Source organism: Silene latifolia, chromosome 6 (assembly GCF_048544455.1).
Source record: "Silene latifolia isolate original U9 population chromosome 6, ASM4854445v1, whole genome shotgun sequence".
NCBI classification, from domain to species: Eukaryota; Viridiplantae; Streptophyta; class Magnoliopsida; order Caryophyllales; family Caryophyllaceae; genus Silene; species Silene latifolia.
This window is the reverse complement of record NC_133531.1, coordinates 23,402,531-23,416,623: the sequence shown is the minus strand read 5'-3', so window position 1 is coordinate 23,416,623 and position 14,093 is coordinate 23,402,531. Positions and strand designations below refer to the sequence as shown.

The 14,093-nt window shown below is 38.0% G+C and overlaps 1 protein-coding gene across 1 annotated transcript; it reads right to left on the bottom strand.

Moving 5' to 3' along the window:
* Positions 1-1,262: 1,262 nt before the first annotated feature.
* Positions 1,263-3,175, bottom strand: LOC141658656 (putative F-box protein At3g49980). Its single transcript, XM_074465554.1, has 2 exons — positions 3,101-3,175; positions 1,263-2,589 (listed from the first exon to the last, which is right to left on the bottom strand). The coding sequence occupies exon 2, from the start codon at positions 2,569-2,571 to the stop codon at positions 1,423-1,425; it is 1,149 nt and encodes a 382-aa protein (XP_074321655.1). The 5' UTR covers positions 2,572-2,589; positions 3,101-3,175; the 3' UTR covers positions 1,263-1,422.
* Between the last annotated feature and the right edge of the window lie 10,918 nt (positions 3,176-14,093).

The following is a 14,093-nucleotide window of genomic DNA, read 5'->3' as shown; positions in this document are numbered from 1 at the left end:
AGCTCAACTTATTCGAATATTTTATTGTGTATGTCTTTGATCCATATGCTATGTGTCAAACAACATATTTATAAGAAAGTTGCACATTTTGCTTTTTGAAACAACTACACATACAATAGAGTTAATTGATAAACAGTACAAATGTAAAGACCCTTTTCCATAATCAGTACCAATATAATCAATAATTAGTAATCAGTACCAAAATATTAAATTTTTTCCACGATAGGTATCAAGTCGTTTGAAAACCTCATCTTAACTTACTCGAAAAATCCAAAAAGTCATCATTCAAGTACAAATCTTCACTCGTTATCACATTATTTAAAACCTCTTAAATCTCAAATGTATTTAATTTGTCCAATATAATTTTTTCTTTATCACATCATAAGTTTGTTTTTAATAAATACAATGACTCTTTTAATTACGTATATTTTTCTGGATGTATTTAATGGTCTAAGTATTATAAATTTTTCAAAATGTTTTTCTTTAAGTAAATATAACGCATTCTGAGACACTCACTTTAATCATCTATACATATCAAAATATTTCAATAAATATAATGGAGAGTATACTCAATTTAAAGCATTTTTCGCAATAAAAATAATGATTTACGTTTTAGAATTTTTCTCAAAGTTTTTTTTATATAAATTTAAAATCAAATCATCGTAATTGTTATATGTAATTTTATAATTCATTTATTAAACTCTAATTAATAATTTGCTGAGAATTATGTAGTATTTATTATGTTTATATTTAATGTTCAGCTGTAATTAATACTCATATTTAAGGCTGGGTTAACACGTGGTGCATCCACAATGCTTCAACCCAGTTTTATATATATATACCTAATAAGATGTGCTTAAGGGTTAGGGTACACCGACTTAAATAAATTTAATCACTTTACGTTTATTAATTTGATACACCTTATAGTCATTATTCTCTATGTGCTATTTCTAATATTTTATGAGCTATAGTAGTACGAGTAAGTCTTGCTTAAGACGATATATCCGTCTTAAATCTCAAACGAATAGCATATACATCGAATTGTGAATTTTTAGCATGGCTGGTATGTTTTTGACATTCGCTCAAGTCACAACGAGTCAATGAGTAATTACTTTCCTATCGACCTATATTAAATTTGGAGGGTACGTAGATATATGCTACTCGATCCATCCTGTATATTCAACTTCATAGATCATAAAAAGATGAATCTCTCATCCTTTTACACAAAGATGAATGATTTATTAACTCAAATCCGCTAATTATCAAACATTTCTATTAAACTGCTGGTTTTCCTAATATTCTTTCTCTCACACAAATACACAACAATTCTCGGTATAAAATGCCGTCGATGAAATTAAAACTAAAATCATAAGTTGAAAATTATGAGTTAGAATAATTCCCAACAACGTGCACCCGGCCACATTACGAGTCTTCGCCTTTATCATCTTTTTCATATTCTTTCATGATTCTAACCGGAGACACGAAACTTCTAACATGAGGTGTCATATACTCTATTGATTTTGTATCCTCTTCTTCCCCATGCTCGTCCAAGTTCACTTCCTTGACTCTGAAACCTGTACATCCCATGTCGTGGCTGAAGACGTTGGCTGGATATTTCTTGTACCCAAACAGATGGCCACACTCTAAGGTACCGATAAGCGTAGCACAAATGTACATCGCTGACGGGATTGAAAATTCGTACTTGTTTATCCATATACCCTTGGTTTTGTCTTCCAACACCCAAAGTGTGTTATCATCTACATATCCCACTGTGTCGCCCATGCTTATAAGACTTGTACTCAGGTAATATACATGCGTACCACTGCTATGCGTCACAGGAACACGATCGACTACTGGAGGGCCAGGAATAACATGAAATTTTTCGGAAACAATATCAAAAAAATGTAAATCGGACTTTTCCATCCAAAATGGATTCCCTTGACATTGAATAAGGTCACCAATTCGCCAAAAGTTGCTGGGAACATTTTGTACAACCCTCCAAATGTTGGAACCAAGTGTGCAAATCTCAGCAACGGGTGATCCGCAATATAATTCTCCAATCTTAAGAATCTTATATACTTTGATGGACGGTGAGTAACTGAAGACAAAATGTAGAAAGCGCCATCTTTTAAATTTGGGATCACGAGGAATTTGAACTTCCTCTGCTATATGGGGATTGAAAATACGAAAGTAACTTGATTCACTCGCATAAGCACACATTAAACCTCCACTTGATTGAAAAGTAACCCATCCTTCAGGTTCATAGCGATCGAATGAGTACTCAAACATCTTAGAGGTACTAAGCTGACCTCCTGATTCTTCCGCAAAATAACATGCTTGATTGACAAGTAGCCCATCGATTGGCCAAGATTTGGGAAGCGCAGCAAAAAGATAGCCAGGTTGTTTCTGAAGTGCATGAGTCAAATGTAAATCGACAAACTTGGAGTGTGTCAGAAGGTTGTACCAAAACTTACTCGTGTATTTCAGCTGTATGATTGAACTGAACGGTAACATCAGTGCAATGTTTTGCAGGATTTCACATGAAAGGCGTTCAAAATACCCTTCAACCATCTTGTACGTTGAGCACGACTGAGTAAATTATTTGTACAAGATAATTAGTTACACGAGACAATGGCGTAGCCACAATATTCGAGGTTTACAAATATTCCAGCCAAGAACTTTTATTCTAAAATTTTGGGCTCTTATATATCAAACTCGTGATAACTCTTAAGACGCCACCCTCAGTAGCGCATCGATGCCTCTGAATTTAGTCATCTGTATCAGCATATGATACAATACTAGGAGCCCAAACGTATGAGGTCGGACATAAATTACATAAATTACAATACAATAATTTGTACCAGGTACCATCTCTGTCCCAATAATTTGTTTAGTTTCGATTAAAATACCGTTTACAAAAAAAACTGAAAATAAAACAAATGATATATGAGACAAAGGAAGGGAGTAACAAATTATGCGGATTATTGACAACGACATAACTATCTCAAACAAGAAATTATAAAAAGGGGCTCTCATCAAATGATTCAGGCAGAATTTTGAACTATGAAATTAAAGTTGATAAACGAAAGTTGGAAAGTACCTTGGCTTGGGCTTCTCTGTTGAACGGCAGCAGTGACGCACGTTTGTTTCTCTGGAAGATCACCAATTTGCACCTTGTAACAGCTAATATTTATGTAATTGTGCCCTAATATTTATGGGTCGAGCGGCTATACTGAATTGAATAGATTTTTGCGAAACTATCTTTAAAGATCCGGATTTTATATGTACAGCTTAGCTTTCGGTCCGAAGATCGGACCTAAAACTTTCGGTCTTGGACCGGATCGAGCCCCAAAAATTTGGTCTGGTTTGGTCTGCTCTTCGATGGAAATGAATCTAAAACTAGTTTTTTTCACTATTTCCTATACCATGATTACATTTTAATTCCGCTAAATAAAATGCATTTAAATAATAAAATGTCATATTTTTATGAAAATCATTGATAATACTAATTTATAATATATTTTAAAAATAAAATTTAATTTTGATTAATAATATTTTAATGATTGTCTTTAGAAACATGATATTTGCTCCATTCGTTCAGAATTTAAATTATAGTTCTTCTATTGCATTTAAAAATTGGTTCTTATTTTTAAGAGCCAAGTTCTAAAATAAGAACCAAGTTTATAATATTGGAAAATGTACAACTAATAAATATAGCTTTGTAGAATGTGTGCAACCATTTAACATTATTCATTTTATAGTTTTTTTTCATCTAAGAACTTTATATAAACTTCTTCTATTTTGATCAAAAATTCTTAGAAATTGAAGTTTGTATATTATCATATGACATGTTAATAACTTTATATAAAGTTCGACTCATCATTATTGCTCTTATAATATCAATGTTGGCGGGGTTTGAAATTAGACCATAAGTCCACCTCCATCTCTATAAACTACAAGTGAGGATCCTATGTCCCATTTTTGAGTCTCATTCCGTGTTCCACTCCATACACATTTTGACACATCAACACATTACCACATTTATTGTGTATCTTTTATTTATAACAAGTGATGTGTCAAGATGTATATGAAGTGGGACACAGAATGAGACACAAAAGTAAGACAGATGATCTTCACTGACAAAACTACTCCTTTATCCATATTTGTTCTTCTCACTTAACTTTATAAGATCAAATAACAAGTGATTAACACGGAGGATGTATCATTTTAGATACCCTCAACCAAATTTTTCTTTTTTTATATTATTAGTGCTAATATATGGTGTTACTATTTGTAGATGGTGTAGGACTTTCAAAAATTATACACATTTAGTACTAATATTAGTGATTTTTAATTCAAAACTTTTGAAAACTAATAATCTCAAAGAGTTTATACATATATAGATCTGGTAAAATTGACCCAACTAGAATAAAATTGACCCAACTGGTAAAATTGACCCAACTAGAATAAAATTGACCCAACTAGAGTTTATACATATATAGACCTTGTAACACCCCGTAAATTTGAAGACCTTTGTTATATTTTAAAAGTAATATTTTAATCCATTTTAATATTTATTTGAAATAATAATAATTTGATAAAATATAATTTTATTATAGTTTGAAGTAATGTAATCACTTTTGATAGTTTAGAAATGTTTAAAAGTAATTTAAACTATATTTAAACCTTTTTCTCTGATAAAATAGATTTCTAATAAAAGTCGTAATATTGGGATTTTCCCATTTCCTACGGTCGTTGGGTAAACGAGTTTGGATATTGGGCATATGAGTACTTAATATTTTAGTAAAATCGTGTTTAAGAACATTAATATTCTCGGAAATCGTGTTCGACGAATATTTCTAATTACCGTCGAAGCAAACCCAAAACGTAAACAATTGACCCACCTTCTCATGCCTTTTGGACCGCCCCCTCCCTCCTTTTGTCTCCTCTTTCAATTTTCATTTCCTCCATTCTCAATCTATCTCCTCCTTCCCTCAAACACCAAAAACCTACCAAAAATCCTCCTTACAAACCCTAAATCCTTCATAATTCGTCCATTTCTCCACCAAATTTCATAAAAATTATATGCTTGGAATCCTCTTTTCATTCCTCATATCCTAGTAAGCTTTATTTTCATTTTCCCCAATTTTTGTTTAAGGCTCATCTTTTAGGGTTTCGAATTTAAGCTTAATAATTGTGTTTTTTTGTTGTTCTTATAGGTGAAGAATTTGAAGATGAGTTAGGTGACTCATATGTGGTTGAAGATGGAAAGTAATTTTAGGTTTTAGAAGCTTTCTCAAGTTATTACTTGTCTCTTTGCTAGCTTAAGGTAACTATTCCGAGTTACTCGACGATTTAATGTCACATAGATGTTGTGTTTGTTGTTTGTTAAGTGTTTAGGTGATTGATAATGTGTTAGTTTCGTTTTTCACATGACTTGTGTTGTTAAAGTTTACTAATTTGTGGTTATTTCATATACTTGAGTATTGAAATGAAATGGGTATTGTTGATTGTTGCTTGAGACGGTATTAAATTGAGCTTGAAACAGATTTTGGTAGGAAAAAGGGAAAAGGGCGGAAAAACCGCCCAAAACAGCCCATAAAGGGGAGCGGCAGACCCGGCAGGCCCGGTGGGTCCGGCCCGGATTTTGACCCGTCACTTTGGGTCTGGTCTTGGGTCTATTGTTTGATGTTTTGGGCATATGGTTCATGTTTTGAAGTATGTTGGTATTTTGGCATGTAGGAAATATTTCCGTTGAATTGGTTATTTTATAAGTTGGCATATTTTCTCTATGTCAATAGTTTTCACATGATATAAATTAAAAATGGCAAGAGTATGACATTGTGGTAAATTCCGTGACGTGGGCCAAAATGGGCCAAGACTCTGAGCTGGGCCAATTTGACCAAATGAGTTTGGTCAAGCTAGGTTTAAACCGGTCAGCCTCGATTTGACCGATGACCCGTCGCGGGACTAGAGTCGAGGATTTGTCTTTGAGTATGATTGTCTTTTCATATGTTGGTTGTTGGATGAATTGGTTGCCTTATACTTGAGTCTTCTTGCCTTGTTGCCATTTTAGCTTGTTCTCCTGAATTATGAGATTAACGGTTCGCTGAGTTTTGGATTACTAATGAGATTGTGGATATTGTTGGATTGTCAGCTGAATTTACATTTTTGTAGTCTTTCACAAGGAAGGATGTTATCCTAGAGTCCTTGATTTGAGTATAAGTATTTATGTTGCCAGTTTGGACTCTTTGCCCCTCTTATGGTTATGTGGGTGTCCTACTTGTCTTGTGTGGTGTTGGTATCTTAGACCATCGTCATAGATAGGCCCTTATAGTCTTTGACGAGTGTATGTTCACCGCTTAATAGCCTTTGTGTCTTAGCTTGGTGGGTTTATATCCAAGTTAGGGTATGACTTCCTGACGTACTCTTAGAAGTATGTAGTCAGCATAAGTACTAGCCAACCCTTTGGTGGACACCTTAGGGGTACTCATGTGTTGTTATCATGGGTCTTGGATGCGGTAGTTTTCCGCATGTCGCTAGGTCTGCGCAGGTTTAGGACTAGGGTGTTTACCTTACCTCGTGGTATAGACTCGAGTTACAGAGTGACTATTGACTGTACTAGGAACTTATGCCCGTCTCTAGATATATTGTCCTTTCTTGTTTGATGATTCTATGAATCATAGAAGGTGAGATGCAAGCCGGCTATGGTTGATAGAGTTTGGATTCCTGGATGTTATGTGATTCACATGTTAGTGTAGTATGAGTCGGTCTAGTATTCACATGCTAGGACTATGTGTTGTTATATTGTTGTTCACATGATAAACACGATTGTCTAGCATCTATATGCTAAGGCTATGTGTTATTCATATTCATATTCTTATGTTTACATGTTATATTAATTATGACATTTCGTGGCTGGGAGAACTCGGAGTTACTCCCCACTGACTGTGGCTTTCGTATTTGTATAAAATGCGATCGACAGGTATGGTGATGCTTATATGGGGTTCATGGACGAGTTAGCGAGCAAAGTAACCTTGGGACTTACTTAGATTTGGTTTTATTTGTAGAGACTCTTATACTAGTTTTTATGTCACATACATTTTAGGGACATATGTCTCCCTCTTTACATTTGGTTGTGTAACTTTGCTATTCGCGACTTTAACGATGGTTATGTTATGAAAATTCTATTTAGACCTTGTATGTTTTGACACCTTTCAATTTGGATATCTTTATAACAGGTTCAGGTTTTAAAAATTAGTGGTTTTTACCCAAATGAACCTATTACAAACATATCCATGCAGTTTTATTCTAGAATTACGTGTTTACTTTTCCGCAATGAATGAGGGTGTCACAGTTGGTATCAGAGCATATTTGCTCCCGACGCACGTTTGTGCACCCCAATATAAATAACTTGACCTTCAAATAATAAACTCGAGAGATGGGTAGGATGGGTAGACTTATGACTTTATGTTGTAGTCTCTTTGTGATTACTATTTATTAGGTGCTAATTAATGTTCTCTTTTGCAAGATGACTCCTACAAGAAACGTTGATAATGCAATCTTACAAGATCTTACTCAGATTCTCCAGAACCAGCAAAACATACAACAAAACCAACAAAACCAACCTCCTCCTCCTCCCCCTCCTCAGTTTCCAGAAGGTGATAGACCCGGTTCTTACACTTGGGTGGCAAGTCAATTGACTCGAAACAAGATTCAAACTTATGGTGGTGAAGTAGACCCGGTGACATTCACCGAATGGTTTCGGGAATTGGAGAAGAGCTTTGTCTTGTATGATGTTCGTGAAGAGGACAAGGTGAAATTGGCTTCTCACTTCCTTGTGAAAGAAGCTGATAGATGGTGGACCATGACTAGTCCTACTTCCACTCTTGAGCCTGGTTTTGGTTGGGATTGCTTTAAGGATCTAGTTGAGACTAGGTTCTATCCAAAAGAGCTGAAACAACAAAGGCTTAAAGAGTTTATGAATTTGAAGCAATGAAGTCTTTCTGTCCAAGCCTTTACCGACAAGTTCAATGAACTTGCTCACTATGCTTCTAGACTTGTCAAAAATGAAGAAGAAAAGGCTTTCTTTTACCTTGACAAGCTTACTCCAAAGCTTAAGAGCTTGATCCGTAGGGATTCTACTTCCTTTGTCTCAATCTATGATGATGCTTTATGGGCCGAGAGCTCTATTTGGGCTATTGATGAAGAGGCTCGTGCTTCTCGTACTTCCCTTGGCAAGAGGCCGCTCTACTCCACTTCTAGGCCTTATGTTGCTCCTTCTAGACCCTTTGTGCCTACTTCTTCCCCCTCTTATCCTAACAAGAAGAGGTTTGTTCCGAGTGGACAAGCAAATCAGGGTGCTCGTGTTCTATCTCCTAGCAACGACAAAAATCCTAAGGGTCGTATGTGCTATCATTGTAAGAAGCCTTTGCATCCCGGAATTGGTTGCTTTGATAAACAATTTGTGTGTTTCTCCTGCAACAAGCCTGGACACAAGGCTAATGAGTGTCATGAGAGGAAGACTACTACTACTCCTGCTGTTCTTGAGAGGCCGAGAGGTCGCATCTTTGTGATGAGCCGTGCTGAGGCTGAGGCACACCCAGACATAGTCACTGGTACGTTCTTAATATTTAATGTCCCTTCTTTGGTTTTATTTGATACCGGTGCTTCTTTGTCATTTATATCGATGAAATTCTCCGACAAGTTACCTCTTGAACCTTCACTTGGAGATAGTACATCAATATCTTTACCCTCCGATGACATCTTCTCTTGTTCTTATTTTTATTCGGATGTCCCTATATCGATAGCAGAATCTATTTTACCGGCTAATCTCCTTCGATTTCCACTTGAGGAGTTTGATGTTATTTTGGGCATGGATTGGTTATCTACTTATCATGCTCGATTTGAATGTCGAGATCAAAAGATTGTTCTTAAAAGCCCTTTGGGTACTTGCGTATCTTATCAAGGGGTTAGAAAGCAAACAGGTGTAAAGTTGATCTCAGCTATGAAGATGGTGAATGCTTTGAAGAAGGGTCATCAAGCATTCCTATGTGTAGTGACTACTTCTAATTATCCTTCTCTTCCTCCCTTGAAGGATGTTCCCATTGTTTGTGAATTTCCGGATGTATTTCCCGATGAATTACCCAGGATTCCTCCTGAAAGAGATGTTGGATTTTCTATTGACCTAGTTCCCGGAGCCGATCCTATTGCTAAAGCTCCTTATCGTATGGCACCTTCCTAATTGAAGGAGTTGAGAGTTCAACTTGATGACTTGATTGAGAAAGGCTTTATTAGGCCTGGTGCTTCTCCTTGGGGTTCCCCCGTCCTCTTTGTGAAGAAAAAGGATGGATCTATGCGACTTTGCATTGATTATCGTGAACTCAATCGTGTGACAATCAAGAACAAGTATCCTCTTCCACGAATTGATGATCTCTTTGACCAATTACGTGGTGCTTCTACTTTTTCCAAGATTGACCTCCGATCGGGTTATCATCAAATTCCGGTGCGTGAGTCCGATATTCCTAAGACTGCTTTCAGCATGGGATATGGTCATTTCGAATTTAAAGTGATGCCTTTCGGATTGACTAATGCTCCGGCTATCTTCATGGATCAAATGAATCGTACCTTTAGTGAGTACCTCGATAAGTGTGTTGTGGTGTTCATTGATGATATCTTGATTTTCTCAAAGAATGATGAAGAACATGCCCTACACCTCCGTATCATCTTAGAAATTCTACATCGTCAAAAGTGGTTTGCTAAGTTCTCTAAATGTGAATTTTGGTTGCATCAAGTAACTTTTCTTGGACATGTCATATCCAAAGATGGTGTTATGGTAGATCCTTCTAAGATTGAGGCTGTTGTTGATTGGAAGAGTCTGAAAAATGTGACTGAGATTCGAAGCTTTCTCGGTTTGGCGGGTTATTACCGTCGATTCGTGAAAGATTTCTCTAAGCTAGCTAGACCGATGACTCAATTGTTGAAGAAGGAGTCTAAGTATGTGTGGACCAATGAGTGTGAGAATGCCTTCTTAGAGTTGAAGACTAGGTTTACTACCGCTCCGGTGTTGACCTTACCTGAGGATGGTGTGGACTACGATGTTTATTGTGATACTTCAAAGCATGGCCTAGGTTATGTCTTGATGCAAAACCGAAGGGTTATTGCTTATGCTTCTCGACAACTGAGGGTTCACGAGGTGAACTATCCGACTCATGATCTTGAATTAGCCGCCGTGGTACATGCCTTGAAGACATGGAGGCATTACCTTATTGGAGTTCATTGCCGCATTTATACCGATCATAAGAGTTTGAGGTGTATCTTTACCGAGAAAGAATTGAATATGAGGCAAAGAAGATGGCTAGAGTTGGTGAATGATTATTGATGCGTGTCTTTTATATGATGTTTTACATCCCATTTTCCACGCATTTCAGAGCTCATTCGTGTAATTTATGCTACATTTCTCCCTATTTCCGTCTACTTCCGTATTTTGTACATTATTGCAGAAATGTGAAGAATTCAGCGGAAATCAAGCTAAATCCATCCCCGAGTATCCTGCATTGCATATGACGTGAAGTGTTTGCTTAAGGAACAAGCTTGGTGCGCGCTTCAAGGCCCAGAAGACAAGTCCACGAGGAATTTGAAGTCAAGTAGCAGTCCTAGCAGTCGATCGACCACCCCCATCAGTCGATCGACCAACTATCGGGTTCCAGAAGCTACTGTTCGTTGCCGTTCGGTCGATCGACCACGAAGGGCAGTCGATCGACCAGGACTCTATTCCAGACGAGAATTAAAAGACCGAGATTTATCAAGCCCATTAGTTATTAGGTTTAGGAATTATGTTACGTACACTTTCTTTATAACGTAACCTAATTCTTTGAGTTGATCATCAAGTTTTATTCAGAAATTTCACATTAAGTTTTGAGTTTATTAATTAGTTAGGGTTTGGGATATTATTTTGCTTTGGATTGTCGTTGTGCTATCAATCATTCCGTTACATTCCTCTGCAAAATTCGGTATTCCTTCTGTTCTAAATTTCCAGTTTATTACTTTATTTTGCATCATTAGTATTGTTATGCTAGTTAGTACCCGAAGCCAATTATTGTTTTATCGCTATTTCTTTATCGTCTCAAGCATGAATTCGGTAATTAGCTTTATCGTTATTATTGTTATTTTTATCATTAGCATGAGTAGCTAAATCAATTGTGCTAGGATGTAGGCGATTTATGGCATAGGCAGCAATAGATTATACATGGCCTGATTCGCGTGTCAGTCGATCGACTGACATTCTTAGTCGATCGACTGACCTCGTGGGATTTCATATTCGTTTTAATTGTTTTAATGTTGTATTTAACGAATCGAATGCATGCGACCAGTTAGATACCTAATTTATGACTGACCCATTAGATCGAAAGATAGGGGAAGTTGTTAGATCATCAATTAAACCGACTAAACTTCTTTGAGATCGAAAGATAGGTATAGTTCGGACCATTAGTCACTTTTCGGACGAAAGTTAGTATTAGTGATATTAGGGACCTATAGCGAGATCGAAAGATGCTATCTGTTAAGAGTGGACCGAGAGGACCTCTTTATATCCCGACTCACATGTGTTTGATTCAGACCGACTTAGTTTGCTGCCGCCGAAGCTATAATGAACCGACCATCCTAGTACCCCTTCTTTATCTGTTTAATCCGTCTTTTTAGTTTATTGTTTTTATTTACTCTTAGTCTTAGACCAATTCAAATCAACCCCCATAATTGTTACCTTAGACTTTTATTAGACAGCTAGAAATTACGTCTGCCTCCTTGTGGTTCGACCCTATTACCACTAGCCTAGGTTAGTCTTAATAGGAATTATAAATTTTATCTTTGGTACTTACAACGACGGGTATCAAATTTTGGCGCCGTTGCCGGGGAGGCAATAGTTCTAATTTTTAGCTGTTTTATTTTAGTGTTTCTTAGTTTAAGGAACATCCGTTCCTTAAACTTTTCTTATATTCTTTTTGTAGTTTCTTCTTATGCGCAGGTCACAGGGTGGTGAACTATTACCGTTCGACCCTGAGTTAGAGAAATCCTTGCGCGAGTTGAGGCGATCACAGAGGATATTGCCGACAGAAGAAGAGCTGAGTACTCTGTCAAGTTACTACGAGAACGAACTGTACGAGGAAGACCCACATTCTTCCCCTGTTTCCACTTCTTCAGCCGAGACAGTCACTTCTCCAGAAATTCTAGTTATGGCCGAGGAAGCGAGTATAGCTAGTCATTCTGAACCGACAGCTGCAAATTTATATAAGGGGTTCGAATTACCAGGAGATGTCAGAAAGTTCGAACCAAAGCCTTCTTACATTAGCATGGTTGAGAGAAACCAGTTTGGGGGAGCTGCAAATGAAGATGCAGCTAAACATATGGAGACATTTATTGAACTACTGCTGTTCCATACCCCCACCACCACTGGGCGTGCGTGACCCAAGACCAAATCAAGGAGACCATGTTCATCTTCTCCTTCGTGATGCTTTGCAAGGGAGTGGTATAAATATTTGGACCGAACCGTTCATGGGATCACCGACTGGAATTCCTTAGCATTGGCATTCTACAAGAAGTACTTTTCTGCTTCAAAGACGATTGCTATTAGAGCTCAAATCACGAGCTTTAAACAAGGGCCGGACGAAAATTTCCACGAGGCATGGGTCCGTTTTAAGAAGTTGGTGCGCACCATACCGCACCATGGTTTCGAAAAATGGAGCCTGTGCAATTATTTCTATAATGGGCTATACGACGACCAGAGGGCTATTTTGGATGCTGCAGCCAATGGCCGATTTGCTGAGAACTTGGGAGCAACCAAGGGGTGGAAGATCATTGACGATCTAGCTACCCATAAGGTTTGAGTATGGGAATTCGGAGGGAACCGGGGAGAGTCTGCTGAATCTTCCTCTGTTCTTTGCGCTTGAAGCTCTCACTGCGAGATTTGACAAAAATGAATTAGGAGGAGCTTCAAAGGGGGTATTTACCAAGTAAATGTTTGTGTCGACGGTCCTTTCATCTCGTGAAAGGTGCGGAGCCGAGGACACGTTTCGAAGAATTGTCCTAGTCCCTTCGAGTCTTGTGCTGCCTTTCAACATTATAGGCAGACAAACACCTAATATGAGCCTAATGTTCATCCGAACTTGAATTGGAGGAGCCAAAATGTCCTCAATCCAACTCAACCTCCGCCGCAGCAGCAACCCTACGTGCCCCCTCATCAAAAGCAACAACAATATCAGAAACCTCCCTATGTGCCGCAACAGCAACAGTCGCAGAATTCTGAATTTTCTGAGGTTAAGAACTTGTTGCTGAAAGAATCCCAAGCAAGAGAGGCCGGGATGAAGTTGCTAGAAAGCCAAATTGCTCAATTGGCTAGCAAAAGTAACACTCGAACTCCCGGGCACTTACCGACTCAACCCAAGCAAAAGGAGACCCTAAATGCCATTACATTGAGGAGTGGGTCCACCCTCGAGGGTCCCGCCATGGTCGAGGACGCGCTTCTTTGAAAAAGTTAAGCTGGAAACAAGTCAAAAGAAAGCTTCAACGAATAATAATAAGAAAAAGGCTTCTACCACGTATATCAGTCGATCGACTGATGTATCCGGTCGATCGACTGATGTGCGGGTTACAGGAGCTTCTGGTCCTGTTCAAGTCAGTCGATCGACTGACACCACTGGTCGATCGACTGACTCCGCTGCTGATGCTGAAGAATTTCGTCCTCCAATGCCCGATAATCTGAGAGACCATTTGTTTCGGGGTACCACGGTCCCGAAAATTTTGGGGAGTGACCCAAGTGCTGATGGGTCAGTCCCGGCTCCGAATTTCGATCCGATGACGGTCAATGGCTCATATTTGAGACGGTCTGAAGAGGGGTCAAGCTTCAATAAAGATAAGGTGATGGACTTTCAGCCTAAGTCCACGGATGCCGGCGCGCGAGATTTAGAGGAGAGGGCCAAACTACTTCTTTCAGCCCCATATCCGGAAAGGTTAGTGCCGACAAAGGAACAGGCATCTTTCAGCAAATTTGAAAAGGTAATTCGTAGTCTGAATGTGCAAGTTCCCTTTCTTGAGTTAGT

Coding starts and splice junctions, on each gene's coding strand:
- LOC141658656 (XM_074465554.1), bottom strand. CDS start 2,571: ATGGTTGAAGGGTATTTTGAACGCCTTTCATGTGAAATCCTGCAAAAC.